Raw genomic sequence first — 21,880 nt, forward strand, 5'->3', positions numbered from 1 at the left:
GGAAAACGTGGTTTATATTTGTCTGGTCTTGTTTGATTTTGGCCTTTACATAAAACTCCTAAAACTGCAGTAGCGCTTGAACCAGCAAGATCTAGAAGATGATTTTCAAATTTTTACGCACCACAGTAAATGTCGAAGCAGATTATAATAAACATTTATGTTCCGCATTTTACAGTTTCTACCAGCAGGAAAAGATATTTCGAAAAACATTCCACTGGCTTTTTAATCATTAGAGCTAGACTCAAGAGAGTTGTACATTGCACAATCCTGTAATCTACACAGCATGTGCACATAATGTCCAAATATAATGATTTAGAATGGATTTTTCATAGTCCTGTGTGGAAAAATGCTTTGATCAAGCCTTCTGATCAGTCCGCACATTAGGAAGCCATTCTGTAAAGAAAGTATACATTATGAAATAAAGAATTTATGAGTAATCAGAGTGTGTAGTCTTTGTTCCCTCTCCGTTGTTTACAACATTGCCTAGAATCTAGAATTGGTCCAAGCTAATAGTACAAGTTTTGCACCTCTAATAAACAATGATGGGGCCTTATCCTTTCAGAATATTGATCCCTTTCTCCTCAGATATCTGATTCATTTCTGTAGCAATCATCAGAGGAAATGTGTGTGGTGAACCATATCCGCCTCCAACACCTAACCAGCTTCATCACTCAACAGTCATGAATTCATTTCCACAGCACCAAAGGATGCCTATCAAATCCTTATGAAATTATTTTATTGTCAGTGAAATTTCTGACTCATAGGCAGTGATTAGAATAGATTTGCTACATTCAATTTCTCATTATAGAAACAGAAAGCAGTTAAAAGGGGAAGTCCACTGATTTTTCAAAAATTCTGCATAGTTCAGTTGTTGAGATGTAAAAGTCATTCAGAGAAGTTTGATGTGAAATGATTTATTGTGGAGAAACTTACAGACTACAGTGGTAGTGATAGGAACCAGGATGTGTTTCTACAATGCAAATATGGAGTATAAATATTTTATTTACTATCCAAAAGCAACAGCAAACCTACAAGTGTCTTGAGTTCCTATATAAAATGTTATGAATTGTAATATAGTGGCAAATCTAAAAAAATATATATATTAGTTCTGAGATGGAAGATTTTGGTCTATCATAAAACATCATCTATGAGATCAGGCAGCATGTTCATAACTATTTGATGCTGGAACTTTCTGTGAGGAAGCTTTTAGAGGTAATAACACTCTTCAGATGTCTGGTTCCTATCACTACCACTGTGAACAGTTCTGACGTTTCTCTGGAAGGGAGTGTTTCACAACAATCCACTCTGAATAGCTTGCATCTTAACTTATAAGGGAATTTCGAAAAACTGTGGAATTCTCCTTTAAAGGAAGACCTCAAGAGAAGAAGGCATGAGTGGTATAAGCAACAGAATATCAGCTGTTACACACAAAACAAACAACACAGCTAAATTAAATCCTGCCTTCAAAACTCAGACACCCAGTTAAGGCAATACTGAAGATGAAGTATAATACTCTGCGCATGAACTAAAAAATATTTGGTGTACCAAAAAAATAACGGCAGCTTCAAGTTGAGATGAAGAGAACAAAGAAACAAGAACAAAAATACTAATTTATTCCAGTCCCTCTCAGTTCTCTACTGTACTGTTTACATTTACACAAGCACTCATTAAATTAATCACTGGGTGGCAGCAGCTCTTGAAGTCTGTACATCTGCCATTTTCAATACCTTCTCTCAGACATCAAAATACCTCTTAAATCATTTCAGCCACACTAATAATTAGATCTGGAGAAGTCAAATGATCTGCTATTTCAAAAAGAAGAAAGAAAAATAAAGGATGAAAATTATTCTGGGGGTTTATGTTTGTAACAGTGCAGAAACTACCATCAGATTATACTTTAAACATTGTGTTATTGCTACCATCACAACACATTCCGTTTGTAGTCTTGGCTGAAGAGGTCTTGAAAGTTCAGGTCTCGGGACATCAGTTCCTCCTCGACGTTCTCCAGAGCCCACTTGTGCTCAACAATCTCCAGAGCCTCCCATTCACTCTAAAACACACCACGAAAAAAAGATGGTGACTGTTTTAACTACTGAAATTGGTGAATGAATCAGTTATTTATCTTACAGGAGAGATTTCAACATTTTGCATAATGAAATGGTTACAATGTAAAGAGTCTTTCAGAGCGGTTTGATGTGAAATGCTCAATTCTAAAGAAACCGTCTGAATCGTTCGCAGCGGTGGTGCCAGAAGTCTGATGTGATTAATGCCTCAAAGCTCCCTCACAATTTATTACTCAAAACAGTTAGGAATGATTATTCCTGACGTTGTGCCATAAAACATTGTTTTAAGATATTTGTACGATTGATTTTACGAGATTTTGGTCCCAAAACATATTTTTTAAAATCCATTCATGGCAGAGAGGTGCATGCAAGGCAAAATATTCCCATAAAGACTGGGAATGGACTAAACTGTTCTCTGGTGGATTCTGGTGATTTTATCTGGGGTTACACTCAGTTTGTATCTAAATAACATACCACTTTAAAATTTAAAAAGAGGTTTCTAGTTTTTAAGGTGGACTGCCATGGTGGCACAGTGGATAGTGCTGTCGCATCAGAGGATAAAGAGCCTAGATCTGCTTCCCTGGCCGGGTAACCAGGGTGCTTTCTGCATGGAGTTTCCTCCTGCAGTCCAAAGAGATGCCGTGCGATGGAGTGGCAACCTGTCCAGGGTTTATTGTACAACCTCAATTCCAATGTAAAACATACATAAAAACAGAATACGATGTTCAAACGGATAAACTTTGTTTTTTGCAAATATTCACTCATTTTGAATTTGATGCCTGCAACACGTTCCAAAGAAGTTGGGACAGGGGCATGTTTACCACTGTGTTACATCACCTTTCCTTTTAACAACACTCAGTCAGCATTTGGGAACTGAGGACACTAATTGTTGAAGCTTTGTAGGTGGAATTCTTTCCCATTCTTGCTTGATGTACAACTTCAGTTGCTCAACAGTCCGGGGTCTCCGTCGTCGTATTTTGCGCTTCATAAGGCGCCACACATTTTCAATGGGAGACAGGTCTGGACTGCAGGCAGGCCAGTCTAGTACCCGCACTCTTTTACTACTAAGCCACGCTGTTGTAACACGTGCAGAATGTGGCTTGGCATTGTCTTGGTGAAATAAGCAGGACGTCCCTGAAAAAGACGTTGCTTGGATGGCAGCATATGTTGCTCCAAAACCTGTATGTACCTTTCAGCATTAATGGTGCCTTCACAGATGTGCAAGTTACCCAAGCCATGGGCACTAACACACCCCCACACCATCAGAGATGCTGGCTTTTGAACTTTGTGCTGATAACAATCCGGACAGTCCTTTTCCTCTTTGGCCCGGAGGACATGACATCCATGATTTCCAAAAACAATTTGAAATGTGGACTCATCAGACCACAGGACACTTTTCCACTTTGCGTCAGTCCATCTCAGATGAGCTCGGGCCCAGAGAAGCCGGCGGTGTTTCTGGGTGGTGTTGATATCTGGCTTTCGCTTTGCATGGCAGAGTTTTAACTTGCACTTGTAGATGGAGCGACGAACTGTGTTCACTGAGAGTGGTTTTCTGAAGTGTTCCTGAGCCCAAGTGGGAATATCCGTTACAGAATGATGTGGGTTTTTAATGCAGTGCCGCCTAAGGGATCGAAGGTCACGGGCATTCAATGTTGGTTTTCTGCCTTGCCGCTTACTTGCAGAGATTTCTCCAGATTCTCTGAATCTTTTGATGATATTATGGGCTGTAGATGATGAAATCCCTAAATTCCTTGCAGTTGCACGTTGAGAAACATTGTTCTTAAACTGTTGGACTATTTGCTTATGCAGTTGTTCACAAAGTGGTGAACCTCGCACCATCCTTGCTTGTGAATGACTGAGCCATTCAGGGATGCTCCCTTTATACCCAATCACGACACTCACCTGTTTCCAATTAACCTTTTCACCTGTGGAATGTTCCAAACAGGTGTTTTTTGAGCAATCCTCAACTTTCCCAGTCTTTTGTTGCCCCTGTCCCAACTTCTTTGAAACGTGTTGCAGGTATCAAATTCAAAATGAGTGAATATTTGCAAAAAACAATAAAGTTTATCTGTTTGAACATTAAATATCTTGTCTTTGTAGTGTATTCAATTGATTATAGGTTGAAAAGGATTTGCAAATCATCGTATTCTGTTATGTTTTACACAACGTCCCAACTTCACTGGAACTGGAGTTGTACGAAGGATATATGGCTTAGATAACGGTGGACTGCATTGCTTTGATTTTGCGCAAACAAATTCACAAAAACGTATCCAAAACCTGTTTTTTTTTTTAAATCATACAAGGGTAATGTTACAATATTTATTTCAAAGATGATGACTTAAGAGATGACTTAAAGCAGTCCCCACCTTGAAGGCCTTGTTGGGGTCAGGCGGCATAGCCATAGCAGCTCCAGTCATTTGATCTTGCATAATTCTTGACTGGTCCGCAGCTGTAAAAAAATGCAAAGGGGTTAACCTTTCTGAAACGGTAACAATATTTGTCTTTGTTGAAACTCAGGTCTACAAACTATTAATGGGGAACTTGAAACAAAACTAGATGGCATTTCCTGAAGGAACTGCAAGAGTGCTTGAAAAGAGCTGCAAGTGTGTGTGTGTGTTTGTGAACAACACCTCCTTAGGTATGTGTCTGTGTGTGTGTGTGTGTCTGTGTAGTGTGTGTGTGAGAGGGAGAGATGCATGTTTAGGGGCTGGGGTGGGGGTTATGTTATATGCAGCTCTTAGTGGAGAAGCCTTGTTTGAGTCCGATTTGCACCATTTGAACAGTCATAACTCGAGAAATGTTTACTCTATCTCTTAACCAGATAGATGGTGTGAGATAAGACCCCTTGAGGATTATTTTGGTGTAATGTTGTGTGTATTGAAAAGAAAATGTCAGAGTTATGATGAGTTAAACACAGAGAAAATCTTGAAATAAGCAGATTCAGATTTTGAGTAATTTACATGGGAGTGAATGGGGCAGTTTTCTGTGCCTTGTGCCAATCAAATGCGCATAACTCTAAAGCTAATTGATGAAATGATGAGATATTTTGAGGTTTTAGGAAGGACAAGTTTCTCTACCATTACCAGCTGAAATGGAGTTTCTAGGTGAAAGTTTAAGGATTTTAAAGCAGATTCCCTGCATGATCAGCTGTGTCTGTGAGACTGAGTGGCCTGCTGTGACATCATCGATGTCAGCTGGAATCTGAAGTTCTGAACATTCCGCTGTTCATTCTTATGGGAGGTTTTTAATTTTTAAACTTAATTTTATTAAAAACTCCCAATCCGATCGACTCACATAGCACAATCACAGTGCTGAGAGCTTCGAAACGCAGTTTAAACAGAGTCTGTACGTTAAGCGGTTCGGGCTGCATTAATCGCAAAATGTGTGGAAGAAGAATGAGAAGAAGCATGAGAGATAACGACAGAGCGCTTCTTCAAGCACTGTAATAAAACCATCGCTGTAACGATCATTACACCTGCTGTAAACATGGCTACTCACATCCTACATGTACAGCAGTAGTCTCTACAGTGAAATTTTCTGGTTTAAAGATAAGGAAACCCCATATTTAGTGACATATCTTCAAGTTGGGAGGATTTTTGAAAAAACACCAACTGCTTTGGGGTGCATTTTCAAGGGACAGTTTTTTTATGTTGGCTAATGGAGAAGAAAACTAAGTAGCAAAAAAAAACCCCAAAAAAACAGAAAGCTGATTATCACAACTGGATTTCTTAGGCTCTAAATCAGTGGCTACACTAGCAGTCAGGGTTTCTTTAACACTGTCAGGGGAATACCGACTGTGACATGTTTCCACTGGAGTGAGAGAACACCGATAGACAAAAACATAAAAAAGATACAAAACAGTGAATTCTGTCAAACCGATGAGGTTGAAGGATGCAATTCTTCACTACAGAATATTACATAACACAACAAATAACATTAAATCATACTTTGTCAGAAGACATCTTTAATAACTGAAATTAAGTCTTATTTCAAGCATGACTAATGTAACTCCTTACTGTGTACAACTGAAACAAATAAATAAGGAGGTTAGCTTACCATTGTCCTGTCCAAGTATGAGAGAGTACATGCTCCGTAGCCCAAAGACATTCAGGAAGTACCAAGAGGCTGAACTTACCCTGCAAGAGATTTAAAAAGCATATTTAAAATTTAAACAGTCTGTAGAAGTTCACTGAGTCACTGTTTAGTCTGATTACTTTACAACTCATGACTGCTTCTGTGGATTTACTACTGGTAACATTAGTAACAAATGAAGAACAGCAAGGAATCAAATAAAGAAAATAGTCAACAACATACCAAGACGCATCCAGTGACACCAGTTCAATTCCTCTCTGCAGCATAGGTTTAAACCTCAGGGTCAGTGGAAAGGGAACCTTAGCTGTGGAAAACAAAACAACCACAATAGTGTCGGCTACATAAGATACTTTACCACATAGAAGATCGTTCGATTGTACTTTCATTCCACAAACATGATAAGTCAGGTGATGTTCCTCGAATGTCACTTTAGAAGTCACAAAAACTACAAGGAAGGTACGGTTATTATGGAGTTCTGTAAAAAAGCTGGAGCTTTCCTTAAAAACAGCTGTACTTACTAGTGACAAACCCAGAGAAAGCCCAATTGATCCATCCACCTATTAGAATCATTGGCAGCACATTGGTGAGGTTTCCTTTCATCATGTCGGTCATCATGCTAGGGTCTGAAAAAAGACAATAAATGTTGTTAAAAGAACATGTGTTTAAGTGTGATTTTTTTTTTTTTTTTTTACAGCATGCTTCTTTTGGTTGCAGTGTCCTCAGAAGTTCAGGTCTCGAGACATCAGTTCCTCCTCAACGTTCTTCAGAGCCCACTTGTGATTTATCCAATCACTGTGCTTCAAACATGTCATTACCAATATAAAAGAAAAACTTCAGTGTGAAACTTCAGGCCTTACCAGTCATTGGGTTTTTGGGAACCACTTTCCTCTTGACCTTCTTGAAGAAGCCAGTTTCAGCATTGTTAAAGTAATGTTTTCGCATGGAGAACGACTGGAACAGAGATCAACAACAATCAACACAAGCCAAAACGGGCCGTTTCTACTGAAAACTGGCCTTGCTAATCCATTGAGTTATAATTAGAAATAGAATGAATGAACAATGTGCACAATACTGCTATGGACTGAAGTCTTGTGAGCAGATGAAGGTAAAGGGTTTTACTGTTAATACCATATCAGCTAGCTTAATTAATTCAAGTTTGAACATTACCTGCTTAGGGAGGTACTTTCCATTCTCTCTCAGAATACGGCTACGTATTAACACCTGGCTGCAAATGAATGAATTAATAATTGAACACATCTATGAATGAATGAATGAGTAAGTAAGCAAACAAATAGATAAACTGACAGATAATCATCAAGCCTCTTCATAAGGCTGGGTGACACATCAGCTATACAGGCACAGTGTGACGCACTGCGATACAGCTTTTCAGTTATTTTAGCAACATTCCTGCTAGACAATGAGCAAAATCCATGAGATAATGTCCAGAAAACTGGCATTCTTGTTCCCAACCAGCTCAATTTTAGCTTGTTTACTCTATTCAGTGCATGCTACTCATGGTATCCAAGACTTGGCAGTTAACTGCAATGCATGCATTAGCTGAGTGCTTTCAGATTATATCAAAGGACATTTTAAAACCCATAAATCCTCCTTATGGAAATCTGCAGATTTGGTCTAAGATTTGCAATAATAAAACAGCCTAAACAAAACAAACTATTTTTAACACTGAGGAAGCATTGTGCCATTACCTTTATTAATTCTTAAACATTGCCCAGCACTACACACTTAAAAATGTTCTTCTAGGGTTCTTTAGTAAAGGTTCAATGGTTCCATCTATAACCCTGAGTTTTAGATAGAACCATGTCATGCTTAACTGATTCTCTGACTGCTGGTTGATGGAGAATGTGTTGTATACAGTTCTATACAGAATATTTGGAAAAAGGTTCTATATAGCAACAAAAGAGTTCTGCTCCTCTTACTGTGTCAAGCTTGTAAAAGCAGAAGAAGCTGTTTTACTGCTATGTAGAACCATGTACAACGCTTTCTCCATCAATTTGAAGAACAATTTCACCATGCAAACGTATAACCATTTAAGCATGTAGTGGTTCTATATAGAACTAATTGCTCTAAAGAGACCTACTGCCTTTCCTAAAGAACCCCCGGAGAACCATTTTTTAAAGTGCTGGTTTCAGCTGTTCAGCACGGTCTGAATACACTGGGTTTGGATATAGGTTAAGTCAGGTGTCATCTCACCTGTCAGACACTTGTTCCAGGTCCACTTTTTTGTCACTCTGTAAAAGTTGGGTGACATAATGACGCAAAACTCCAACAAAAAACGTGATAAAAACTATGGGCAAAACTACCCATAAACGGATACTGGAGTCCAAGAGCAGCTCTGGTCCAGCCATGTTTCTGCTAAAGTTATTAATAACTAACCCAGTTAGTTTTTCACAGACTAGTTAGCAAACCAACCACCACGTTTATCCCACCCGCGTCACCAAATTTACTGAGAAATATTTTTAAAAATCTCGAGTCACGATTTAAGTAAGAAAACTCAAAAAGTCACATGAAGCCTCAACACTGAGCTAACGTCACGTCTGCATGCTGGAGGCGCATGGCTTGGCTAACACAACTAACCCGGTTAGCCTTAAAGTTTAACTTGAATTAAATATTTTATGTAACATAACAAGTCCTGTCCCGTTACCGCTTGTAAACCACAACAGCACACAGGCAGTCGTCCTTTAGAGAAAAAATGGTCTTCTTGAAATTTAGACTCCGACAGTTAATACGCTAACGGCTAAGCTAACGCTAACTAGCCTAACTAGGCTATTTGCCCTTTGAACTAGAAACTTTTATTATGGAAAGGCTTGAGCACAAAGTTTTGATGGTGTGGTAGTCACGCTTTTACAGAGTAACATGTTTTAGCAGTAAAAATCGATGTCCATTTTAATTCAGTTCCATTGGATTACACTGTCCCTAAAATAAAATCTAAATATGCCTTTATTGTAAGTAACATTGCAGTTGTAGGGATTTGGCTTGAGCAACTTTATTTGTGAATAATTAAGCATTATGAAAACTTTTTTGTGCTTGGGGTATTTTGTCTGAAACTATATCAACAGTTAGATTTTTTGATTTCTTATTTACTTATATATATTATAATATATAATAACCCTATTATAAACCTATATAAAAACATATATACATGTAAAATATTTAATATATGACATGAGACTGAATATACGACTAAGACGTTTAGATTAAAAATATATAAACGTCTTGATCGTATATTCAGTCTCATTTAGCTAACTTTATCACATAAATATACCAAACTATAAATACATTGAAAAAGTAAATAAGAAATTAATTTTAAAAAAATCTAGCAACTGCGTCATTTCCTGCTACTCGAGGCGACCGTTTCCTGTACCTTGTAAACAAGTCGATTATTCTCACATGGCGCACATTTGATCGATACAAATCAGTACATATAAATAAATAGTAGATATATGTCATGTAAAAATGAGGTAACATTTCTAGGCTCGTGTGCTGTATAAGAGACGCAAATCGCCGGTGAAACGGAGTAAAGATCGTCTGAGTACATCGTCACTGGCCTGCTAGCCGGCTCTCTGTGCTCATCAGCTCATCTGTTCCCTCGAAGGAAGAGTGGCTTTAGCCTTAATGCAGAGAGGAGATTGAGCAGCTTCGGCTTCGTCGGGTGTCATTTTAAAGTGGTCATCTGAAACAGTCTGTATTCAAGCTTAAAGCACCTTATCGTGTGGGAACTGCGACGGTAACTGCTTTCCACAATGACTTCTGGCAAACCCACGATCGACGACAAAGTCCTGCAGTATGAGTCTTTCATCAGTGACGTGCTGAGGAGAGATTTACAGTGAGTATACCGTTACACTGACACGTGCGGGTACAGCTGTAAGTAAGTAAATGCGTTTGTTTGACCCTTGAATACAACTGTTTGTTTGACCAGGAAAGTGTTGGAGCAGAGAGATGGCGTATATGAAAAAATTGCACAATACCTTCAACTGAAGAATACAATTAAAAGTGTTCAGGTAAAATCAGAAGCTCATAATATGGCATCATTTGCCTCTAACTGCTGTTAGCTTTCTCTCTCTCCTGTTCCCATTTTCACCTTTGCTCAGCCCATCTTTCCATGCACAACAGCTTAAAACTTCCTTGTGTGAAATCCAGTCAATGGTTTGAAGATGACTGATCTTTTTCTGCCATTCAGGAAACTGACAGCAAAGAACTGAAGACAGATATAGACCTTGGCTGTAATTTCTATGTTCAAGCTCATGTGTAAGTGCAGTTTCTTGGCTTCTCTGTCCACACTCTGTGCCATGTGTGCATCTCCATGCCTGACTAAGGTGTGTTTCTTTTTCCTTTCAGACCTGACACTTCCAAAATCTTTGTTGCAGTTGGATATGGATTTTTTGTCGAATTCACGCTCTCTGAAGCTTTAACTTTTATAGAGAAAAAGACCAGCCAGCTTACAGAGTAAGATCCTAAGACACCGTTTTAATTTGGGATGGCACAAATCCGATGCCAGGTATATGTAGATTGACCTAGCCTGAAAGTGGGCGTTAAGTTTTTGAGTGGCTTGTTCGTTTACTTTTAGATGCTGTTTACACCTTGTGTTAATGTGTGGTTTGTGTCCAGGCTGTATCTGGACTTCTGCCAGTTTCCGTCTGCACATGTCATTGAAATGCATCCCCACTATAACCAGATGAGAGCTTTTCCACATAAAAAGCACTTTAACACACGTCATTTCTGTTTCACTCCCATTTACATTTACGGCATTTGGCAGACGCTCTTATCCAGAGCGATTGCGATTAGATTGTTTTACACAGGAAGGCGAAGGTAGTGTCTTACCCAAGGACTCTTATTGGTATAGTGTAGGGTGTTTACCCAGGCAGGGGTTGTACCCCAGTCTACAGTGTAGAAGGCTGAGGTGTTATCCAATACGCCACACCAACCATCTACTTTTCCCCCCATTATGATACAAATCAATAGGTGCAAGAAGGCAATCCAGCCTTGTGTGTCTACCGTTTGTTTATCCTCTCACCTGCTGATCAGCACTCAACATACACATTTCCACAAACAGAACTGTATTTGAATATGGAAGACACTTTATACTTGTGTGTAATGTGGTCAGTATCAGTCTCTGACCACCTGTGAATGGGATAATCCCAATCACAGTGCATCCTGAGTGTGATCACCCAAACGCATGTTGATGCAAGGTGTAAACAGCCTCATAGTTACCCATCTTGAGTGATTTGCTTCAACAATAAAAATGATTAATTTCAAAGCTTATTCGTTTTTAAAGAAAAAATCACATCCGTTTCAGTAAGGTTTCAGTATCGATAACAGAAAAGAAAATGTGGTATTGTGCTGTCTCTAGTTGTGATTAACATTTTGCTTAATTAATTTTTTTCACCTATTTGAGATGTTTCTTCTTCCTTGGGTGTTGCAGGTATACAGAGGTTCTGACTAAAGATGCAGCAAAAATCAAAGCAAACATTCGCATGGTTTTGGAGGTAGACCTTTTCATTTCACTTTGGATCAAGCTGATTCATTCTGTTAACTGATACCAGTGCATAGAGAAGACTTAACAAATGAAGCAGTAAAGAAAATGTGCACTTTCCCCCCCAACAGGGTTTAAGGGAACTGCAGGGTCTGAAAGATCTTCCTGAGACCAGAAGGAGAGAGGTGTTTTGAGTGCAAGATGACACCTCATTGTCATACTTTATGCTTTTTTTGAGAAAGTATGTATGCCTAGGATGAGTTTGGGCGTCATGTGGTATAACCATTGTGCAGAACAATGTAGTTCAGTGGGACTTGGTTTCTTAACAGGTTGTACTGTTATGTTACAAAATTGATGGATTCAATAAACAACAGCTTATTTTGAATAGCGGTGAGTATTTTAATGGGTTTTTTACTGACTCTGCCTAAGACGGTGACTAATTTCCCCTTGCAAATATGTGACTCATGTCCTCCTCGCTCTTGAAGTCGTCACTAAATTGTTTGTTTGGCACTCCTGGTCATACCCGTTCCAATAGCTTTGACAATTCATCACTACATTATGCATGTTTCTTCAGCTGTCATGCCATATTTCTTTGTTTTCAGTTAGAACACTCGCAGTTGGTTAACCAAATTTTGCAAAAGAGCCAGTAGCCTGAACTGAACGTGACCCAGGACGTGTCTTCAGTGCTGTGGGTTCATCATAGAGTAATAAAACATTTATTATAGAGCATTTGGTACATTGCACCTCTGTGCAAACTCTTTTACCAATACAGTTGTTTGCGACAGTGCTTGGGATTTAATATAGACAGCCCAGAACAATGTGCTAAAGTTATTTTTATCTTTCCAGTGTAGTGGTGCACTATCCTGCTCAAAAGTCAGTGGATGGAAGTGGCAGTCACTTATATTTGGTTTCTAATTCATATCTAATTCATTTAACCATTTAGCCTTAAACATCAGATTTAGTTTAGTAGTCCTCCCCTGGGCATAGTGCCCACAAGGCCTAGAACCTAGTCTAAAAGCTGTATGAATACTAGGCTTCTAATTAAATGGATTGCACATGCATTTGAATGGTGAGCTTTTTTTGGTGATTTTGAGTTGGTTAGTAATTGATAGCTTATTAATTGACAATTAACTGAACTTTTAATTCGTTAAGCTGATGAGGGAGGAGAGCTTATATCTCAGCTTCTTCAGCATCAGTGTGACGGATACCCTGTCACACTAGTAACTAGTTGCCATGGAAACTGGATGTTGAATTGTGGCAGCAGTGTAAGACCTGCTTCCTGAAATAGATTTATTTTTCTTTGTACAAAGACGCACTGCCACAAATGGACTCATGGCATAAGCATGTGCATCACACACTCAGTACGATGTGCCTTGTTCTGCAGCTTTGACTGGCAGAAATGGATTCATGCCGTAACCATGTGCATCACACACCTTCAGTTTTAAAAAGGAAAATCATTTCACAAAGCGTATATGTGCCAGCCATCTCATGCACGTTCCTCTGGCCCAGATGCTGGCAAACATCACCTGCTTCATTAAGATTTAGCTGAAACTTGTGCACAGGTAAGCCTTTCCTGAGGTCTGTAAAGCATCCTGAACTCGGTCAAGTGTCATGCCATCACATGTGCATGTGTTTTTTAAAACACATTATTCAGAGAAACACACTACAAATCATTTTAAGTACAGTGCAATGCAAGTCGGAGCCCACCCTTCATTCATTTCCAATCAGAATGGTACAAGTTATTCCTTTTTTTTTAGCAAGAAAAACAAAATGACGCAGAAGTCTCAACATCCGAGCTGAAAATAATCTCAAACTCTCCAATATTTAGTGCGTCCATCCACACTTTGCCTTTATTCCAGCTTCCACTCTTTTTGAGAGATTTTTTTTCTTTTGTAAAGAAATCTAGGGATCTTTTTCCACACCTCCAAACTTCAGTCTTGGAAGTTGGTTGCATATTCTGCTTCCCAAACACATTTAAATTGGAAATTCCTGTTATTTTTTTCCCCTTATTTTCCATTGACATTCCCCTTCCTTATGCAGGTGGATTATATCTAATCTACTCAAACATCTAAAAAATAAATAACGTGTACTTGGTGGCTAGAAATGAAAAGAAGGATGGGTGGTCTCTGACTTTTGCGCTGCCTGTGTCGGTATCACAGGGGTTCCCATTTATAGGCTGCAGTCACGTGTGCAAGGCGACTGACTACCTGTGGATTGCCCTTGGCATGTACAGTACATGAACTCGCACAACAACAGCAGTGAACCACACACAATGTGTCCTGCAACGAAGAAGGCTTTCTCATTCCTCCTCCTGTTTTAACAGCCTCCAGTTTGAGTCCCGCAGTCAGATGCATTAAAATCTTAACTACGTCTGACCCCCTCCATTCATTTGCCTGTAGAGAGACTAACTAACTCACTAACGTCATGTGTGCGGTGACGTTTGAGCTCCGCAGGGACTCCAGAGATGGAGGAGCGAAAAGCAGAAAAAAAGTGAAAATGCCAAAGTAGTCGAGACGTTTTTTTCGTAGAAACAGGAAGCAGGGACGCAAAGCAAAGTAAAGGGAACGTATGTGGTTTCTGTTCCAACTTAAGCAGCCGCGTTTCTTTCTTATGTTGACGTTCGTGTCGCGGTTTTTACAGTTACTGTTACTTTACAGTGGCCGCGGTGGGAAAACGGAGGACTTTTTGTACTCTGGACCTTCGCCTCTTCTTTGGAAGAGAATTTTCGCTTTAACTCGTTTTCCCACACAATATTGCTGCTCGTATGAGGCCGTGAAGGTGTTGTAGCCGTCCTGATACGGAGAAAAATCGACAGTTTTGCGGCTAAGTTGTCTTTTTTCGGTCAGGAAAGAGTCCTCGGCGTTACTTTTCGCGACGAAAAGCGGCTAGCTAGCAGCTAGCCTAGCCCAACCGACACTGCGGTGGTGGTGGCTGCAGCCCGACTCCGTTAAACATGGAGGCAGAGATGCATGTGTTTATCGCTACGGAGCTGTTATATAATCTTCAAACTGAACCGTATTTGCGTGTGTCGCCTTCTGCTTTCAAGGGAAGCCACTTTTGACATCCCTTCGGGCGCAGATATGTGGACGTGATTTAACATAACTTGGCAAAAATTGAAGCTCGTTAACAGAGACATGGATTCCAACCCTCTGATAAGTGGTGAGTTTTCTTTTGCTTATTTTTTTATTATTTTTTTTTTCGAAAACGAAAAATATTATTATGAATCTGATTTTCACTCCTTGGGTAACGTGCATAGCCGTGAGGGAAGCTTAGCTGAGCAATACTGACGTTTTCTTATTGTTTTGTTTCGGTTACGAGGTTGAACTAAAATGAGAGCTAGCCTTAATGTTAGTTCACAAACCGCTAACAACTTCACACCAGAACTGGTGAGGGATTTCGTGCAGGTTGACGTTAACGGTCTGAACAATGTGGAGGCTGTAAAAGCGTGTTGTTCAACGAGATACAGCTCGCAGGAAAGCTACAGCCTGTGCGAAAAGGCATTTCTTTGGCTGCTTTTCATGCCCCAGCTTGATTGCTAGAATCCCCCCTACCTGTTGGAAGCTTGACAACTAGCGTTAGCTGGTGTCCTTCCTTCTACCTGCTCCTCTGTTCATTAAGCCACATTGCTCCCAGTTTTCTGTCTGTTTTCCAGTCCTGTTGCTGCAGCCCCCAATGCACTGCACATTTTAGCGCGTATAAACCAGTGTTTTAACCTCACAAGGGGTTTGGGAATGAGCTGGTGAGTTGGATCAGGTGTACTGGAACAGGTAGAACACTGTGTTGTGAAATACATGAGCAGAGTGGGAAACACTGATCTAGCCAGATGTAGGTCTCTGTGTCTGAAACTGGAATGCCAACGTGTTTTGCAATCCAAATATCTGTTTCTGCGTCTCATCCGGTGCCCTGTGAGTTGGAGACAGGTTGCTCTAGATGCTTCTCTGACCACCAAACCTGCAAAAGTACCACTTGCAAGGGACTTCTTTAGTAAAGGCAGTGGTTCTGTTCAGAGTCACGAGCCATGAGCTCTGTATATTCATGTTCTTCAGATTGATGGAGAATCTGTTTTATTTAGCACCAGAAAGGGTTATTCTTCTGTTACAAGCCTGACATTACAACAGTAGGGAGAACACTTCTTGGTGTTCTATGTAGGTTCTATATAGATCCATATTCATAATTTAATTAATCTGAAGAGTCATTTCACCATGCACAAACCATTTAAGCAACAAATGGTGCTGAACAGAACCCTTGCCTTTACTAAAGAACCTTGAAGAGCCATCTTTTTTAACTGTGCGTGCAGAACCTAGTCATTGGTTTGCTGTTGCTGTCATTTGCCAGGTTATTTCACTTTACTCTAGGCTACATGAACTGGGTCAAAGACATTAGCCACTCCACAGAAGTAGGAAGAATGGTTGATGCTTTCTCTTTTGAAAGATTCTGCACTGAAATGTCATCAGACTTTTGGGTAGGCTTGTGCATCATTTCCTACCTGAATTATGATTATGAATGAAGGAGTATGTTGTAGAAATGATAACTGATGATATTGGAGTCATATAAGTATTGACAGATAGTTTAAAAAGGATCAACATAAGACAGATGTTCAGATTTTTGTTTTAATTTTTCAAACTGACAATTATGATGTATTTATTGTTCTTTGGAAGAAAATTTAGGTGATGCTGAACTAGTGTGCTGAAATCTCTCTATGTAAATCACATTTTAATACATTTGTAATGCTATAGAAGTAAATATTTTTTATGTCTGTAATTGTAATCCAGCTAGATGTAGTCCCACTTTCTACATTTTGTGAATGTTTATGTACTGGCATTGGCAGATATTTACAAATGTTAGATTTTCACATTTTATAATCAATGTATCCCTGCTAAATTGTATGCAGTGTCACATCAAGAACAAAAAGATCAAATAAAAATGTAGCTTAGTTTTTTTACTTTAAGTTCACACCCATTGGATGTTGAAACGTGAAGATTTAGGCCTGTACACGTAACGTTTGGTCCATGTGTAGGCTACGTTACAATTCAGCTGAGCTTGTGAACAAAAAAAACGGGGAAATTAATCATGATGTAGACTACAGAAATAAATAAATAAAAGTTTTATTATTTTGTCCTGGCACCCTAAATCAGAATTAAAATCAACTTGTAGGATGTCTAGAGTTTCCCACCCTTACTACTAATATGACGATATTTCATTGTTACCATGATAAATTGTTATTGTTATAAACAATATGCTTTTCTGCGCGCATTGTGGATTTTGTCAGTGCGTAAGACCACTTGCATGTTTCAGTGTAAAGAGAGTGTAATTAGTCCTGTTTAATAGGATTTAGTGCAGCACAGAATGTGAAAAGCTCAGTAAAAATAATTGTACCCTGTACAATTATTAGTTTTTTAATGGTATTTTTTAATGTGGTTCTACTAGTCTGTTGTGTTTGCATGTAAATTTATTGTGATATATATTGTGCGTCATGAAAATGTCTTTAAGTATCGTGAAGTGGTATAAGACAAATATCACACAACCCTACCAACTGCCCGCAAAATACTGTCATTGTAAACTTACTCAGTGTTTAATTAACGGTAATCAGCAATGCTTTTATACTCACACTGCAATTAACACCGTCCCAAAAATCGGAGTAAACTGTAGCACTGCAGGAGGCTGTAGACACTGAATGGTCAATAAAAGTGTATATAACTCTTCTGTAAAGCAGTAGAAAGACAGTAATACCAGGAGAGAGGAAGAGAGATGCGCAGCGCTGACAGTGGCTGTCCAGTCGTAGTATATGGTCCAATTTACTAGCAGCTTGTAGAATCTCACTTCACACTAACAGCCTATTCTGCCTGCCACTAATACCACAGTGCTCTATTATGCCTGTGTCAGCATTAAAAGCTTTACTGACTCTCTCTTTCTCTCTCTCTCTCTCTCTCTCTCTCTCTCTCTCTCTCTCTCTCTCTCTCTCTCTCTCTGTATATTAAACCAGCATCACTTTAGGTATTAACTTAATAAGACGGCATCTGATCCGAAAGGACACGGAGGCGTTGGTGATGTGTTGTTACTAATTATTTTCAACACATTTCAAAAGCTTTGATGCATAGCATGAGCAAGAATGAGCTTTCTGTTTCTCTGGCATTGATTTGGGTTTGTAATTAGAGCGAAGTACTGTTATAATAACATTTATAATTGTAAGTAGGTTTTCAAATTAGCTATGAGCAATACCAGTACTTGAAGATCAGTACTTGGCATAAATTGCAGTCTTTTAAATTGCAAAATGACTTGCTATCCCAGCAGTTTACCATTAACTGACCATCATTGGTTACAGTACAGTACAGTGGTTGTCAGTGTTGTTTTATTATTTGATCTGAACTGATCTTTTGTAAGCATGAGTGAAAATGTACAATCTGTCTCTGTGGAGTTGAATTTTGATTTCTAGTTTAAATGTACAGTAGACAGGGATTCATATTAGCTGTATAGTATATTAGCAGCAAGAGATCAGTACTAGGCCTAAATAGGTTGCAATTATTTAACATGCACTGTGAAAAATAAAGGTTCTGTGCAGGTACATTTTTTGTTCATCAAGGTACAAACTATGTAAATGTTCCCTCAGAGGTACAACAGTGGTTTTAAGATCAGATTGTGTACCCTGAATTAGTACCTTTATTTCTGACAGTGTAGATGGTTGTGAAATATTGTGCTGTCCAACCTAGGGATGTAAATGAGCCAATTTGCCATTAACCAACATATAAACAATAAAAAAAATTGTTTCACAAATGCTATAAATTACAAAAAGTCTATGTAATTTTATGTAATTTCTAATAAAATTGGTTCCTAATTGAATAGGAAAATAGATTCATTCAAGTTACACAATGTTTTTGAATTGCAGAAGCAATTGCTTCCACTGTATTTTTCTACTACAAAAATTAGTAGCAGGTAGCAGAAATACAACATTGCATCGTATCAAAAGCAATATCTCCAAGTGATAACCTTTAAGATCATCTGAGGTACATTGAGCCAAAGCTAGCCCTGTCATGGCATTTATGTCAGTTTTAGCTTGTACTGAATGGTTAATATAAGTTAAGTGATACTTTTTTAATCCCACAACCGGGGAAATTCCACCTCCGCATTTAACCCATCCGTGAAGTGAAACACCACATGCACACTAGTGACTACACACACACTAGGGGGTGGTGGGCAGCCCTATCCACAGCGCCCAGTACCAATTGGGGGTTAGGTGTCTTGCTCAAGGACACCTCAGTCATAGACTGTTGGTGCTGGGGATTGAACCGGCAACCTTCCGGTCACAGGGCCAGCTCCCTAACCTCCAGCCCACGTGGAGCTTTAGAAGTTCACAATATATAAATTTCAGTAGCCAATTGTTGTATTTTCCAGTCATTTAAGTAACATTTTAATTTTTGGTCATATAATTGTAAAAATATTACAGTTGTCAGCCCCTTGGTTTAAACTGGGTTCTTATGTAGGGTATGTTCAATACTTTTTTAGGCCGTTCTCTTTATATATGTACATGCTGATGCCTGGTCCCACCTGTCAGTACTATGTTCCACAGTTCATTCAAAGAACGCTCTTTAATATCACTGTGTTTTAATGCTAATTCAGTTGATGTGTGCACTTGTAAGTTTGCATACATGAAGTATTTTACAGTGGCTTTTGTGAATGTAGCTCAGTCAAATTTCAGAACTGAAACTGTTCATTTTAGAGCTGAGATTGTTATGAATCACATCCTTGATTTTAACCTTATGTCGATCACTGACATATGACAACGTATGCCAAATTTTGCATTCCAGCTGTCTACCATTAGTTACAGTTATTTGTCGTAGTTCTTGTCTCATGTCTTAGTGGTATTGTGTTTTTATTAAAAATTTTCATGAGTTGTAGCTTAAGGGAGTATGAACTTTCTGTGTCTGTGGAATTGAATTTAGGATTTAGTTTAAAGGTGCAGCAAGCGGGTTTTTATTTTAGCTATATAGTGGCAGCAAGAGAAGTTCTAGGTCTAAATTGGTTGCTCCATTTAAATGGAGCAAAGTAACCTGGTTTCACAGCCATCTAATTAACTAGACTTACTGGCCAGCACTGTAGCTGTAATTATATTAGTTTTATTGTTATTTTTTGTAGGTTCATACACAATCTTGGACATTTGAACCATTTCTTCTAATAATGTAAACACACATTTTGCAATTCAACCATGATACAATGCATTTTCAATATAGAAGTAATTTGAGAAGACAAATGCATTTTCTTTTCATCTGTGGAGTTTTATTTGGAGATTCATGCCATTAGAATTTAAATGCAAAAACATTTGTGTTATTATTTTGACTTTTGAAAATATTTTCAGTCACACCACCACCTGAAATTGAAATTTGAACTGAAATTGAGTTTCAAGGTTTGTAAGGCAGCAATATGATATCTGAAACTGAATTTTATAGTTGAGGATGTACAGCTGAACATCTGAAAGCAGTCAAACATTGACCTCGCCCAGGTGAATTGGTAGAAAAATGGAATGGTTTTAAAAATTTGAATTTCAGTTTAATATTTTTTATTGCTCTGTCATTTTGATCCAGATTCAAATGATGACATTCAAATTAAGATTTCTGTATTAAAATTCAAATTTGAAATCAAGTCAAAATGTCGTGGTGCATATTATTACTGTGTTGTAAAAATATCTTCATGAATTTGTGATATGATTTTAGCCATACCGCCCACTGCTAATAGCATTTGTGAATAATGAATAGACATAAAATAAACAAAAAACACTGTAATTATACAGTACCAACTTGCTGTTGTTTGAGGTTGAAAAGCTTCTATTCCACTATTTCTTTAAAGCTTCAGTAGGAATGTACCACAACTGGCAGGGTAACTGAGCATCTGAGCAAGAGAGGCTTTCAAACAGTTGTCAACGCCAAATGACAGAAACTCTAAAATATATGACATGTTGTTACACCGCTGCTGTTGTTCTGTCTGTTAGTAAGCTCTGAGCTTGTTCAGAGGTGGATGTGGTGCTGGTTCGGCAGTTGTTGATTTTACGATGATATTAATTCTGTCCGTGTCAAGGCTCTGTTCATCTCGCTCACTCACTCTGTAGTATGCAGTGAAAAGCAAGGTGTTCAGGTGTTATAAATCATATCAGGCCTTGCCGCCGGAGGCCTGAAGATAATTGGCTATTAAAGATCACAGTCCACTCTCCGTCCTCCTGAGACAATCCGGTCTGACAAGTGAAAACAGATTTATATTGGTCCTTTCTCAGCCATACCTCACTCTGTCCAGCCTTTATTTATCTCCCTTCTGCACATGACGCACTGTACCTACGCAGTGGTGAGCCTAACGATGTATGTGAGTCCATTCCTAGTCATTAGTCAGTAATAGTGTAGAAAGCCTCCTCCGTCAGAATACAAATCTGAGAAGAATGCTGGTGTCATGTTCTGAGCATACTCTTGCACTGAATGATGCATTTTCTTTCAGGTTATAGGTAGTTGTGCATGTTGTGACTCTGACTAGGATGTTTGAGTTACTAAAAAGATTTGTTTGGTTTGTTGGTGCCTCGCAACAATATTGATTTTTAATGTTAGCAGTAGATAATAAGCAGTATATCTGTGATAGCATTTTATTCCATGAAAATGAGTGTCCCTGTTGCCTCACCTGCATAAATAAATTCATGATGCAATTTAAAGGGCTTTTTACTTGTATCTTATTTTCTCCATAGAGGTCCACTTACAGCATTTGTGTGGGTTTATATACCAAAAATGGGTACAGCTCAATTTTACATGATCATTTACCAACCTTGCTTCATCCCTTAGAACTAAACGGGCTGTTTTTACTGAGCCTGTAAGACTGATGTAAAATAAATGAGCTCTGATCTGTTCTGATTGGCTGCCCTGTATTATTCCTCATTCACTCAGAGCTGCAATAGTCTTAAGAAATGCTGTCATTCTACAGAAATATTCAGTGTGGCAGGGCGGGGCTAAACCTCTATAGGTGAATATATGGAATTGAGTTGGTTCTTACAATGTCACACAAACACTGAATTCAAAACAGGAATTTTTTGAATCTCGCCCTATGAAATGGGACCCTCAAATAAAAAAGAACATTACTTTTATAAACAGAGCACTGTAGGCGAGCGACCCTGTCAGACAGTGACAGCAGAGGAGGGTAAAGTTTAGCAATCTCACTGCTGGTCGTTAAATTTAGAGCATCATATACCTTCAAAGGGTATTTTTCAGTG

At 38.7% G+C, this 21,880-nt stretch overlaps 3 protein-coding genes across 4 annotated transcripts in view; 2 read left to right on the forward strand and 1 right to left on the reverse strand.

Moving 5' to 3' along the window:
- Positions 1-714: 714 nt before the first annotated feature.
- Positions 715-9,013, reverse strand: zgc:86609 (TMCO1/EMC3 family protein). The gene is made up of 8 exons (XM_017720436.2): positions 8,367-9,013; positions 7,323-7,380; positions 7,013-7,106; positions 6,674-6,778; positions 6,378-6,459; positions 6,120-6,199; positions 4,430-4,512; positions 715-2,050 (listed from the first exon to the last, which is right to left on the reverse strand). The coding sequence occupies exons 1-8, from the start codon at positions 8,519-8,521 to the stop codon at positions 1,922-1,924; spliced, it is 786 nt and encodes a 261-aa protein (XP_017575925.1). The 5' UTR covers positions 8,522-9,013; the 3' UTR covers positions 715-1,921.
- A 496-nt stretch (positions 9,014-9,509) lies between these two features.
- uxt (ubiquitously-expressed, prefoldin-like chaperone) lies at positions 9,510-12,033 on the forward strand. Its single transcript, XM_017720453.2, has 6 exons — positions 9,510-9,999; positions 10,093-10,174; positions 10,354-10,421; positions 10,512-10,619; positions 11,596-11,659; positions 11,778-12,033. Exons 1-6 carry the CDS (start codon positions 9,917-9,919, stop codon positions 11,838-11,840), a joined length of 468 nt encoding a protein of 155 aa, XP_017575942.1. The 5' UTR covers positions 9,510-9,916; the 3' UTR covers positions 11,841-12,033.
- Positions 12,034-14,101: 2,068 nt separating this feature from the next.
- The window catches only part of elk1 (ETS transcription factor ELK1), a 39,117-nt gene continuing 31,338 nt past the window's right edge, over positions 14,102-21,880 (forward strand). For both annotated transcript variants that reach the window (XM_017720434.2, XM_017720435.2), the window contains exon 1: positions 14,102-14,805. In XM_017720434.2, the coding sequence (XP_017575923.1) occupies positions 14,781-14,805 (25 nt within the window). In that variant the 5' untranslated portion in view covers positions 14,102-14,780. The remainder of the gene's footprint in view (positions 14,806-21,880) is intronic.

This window comes from Pygocentrus nattereri, chromosome 28 (genome assembly GCF_015220715.1).
Source record: "Pygocentrus nattereri isolate fPygNat1 chromosome 28, fPygNat1.pri, whole genome shotgun sequence".
Taxonomy (NCBI): Eukaryota; Metazoa; Chordata; class Actinopteri; order Characiformes; family Serrasalmidae; genus Pygocentrus; species Pygocentrus nattereri.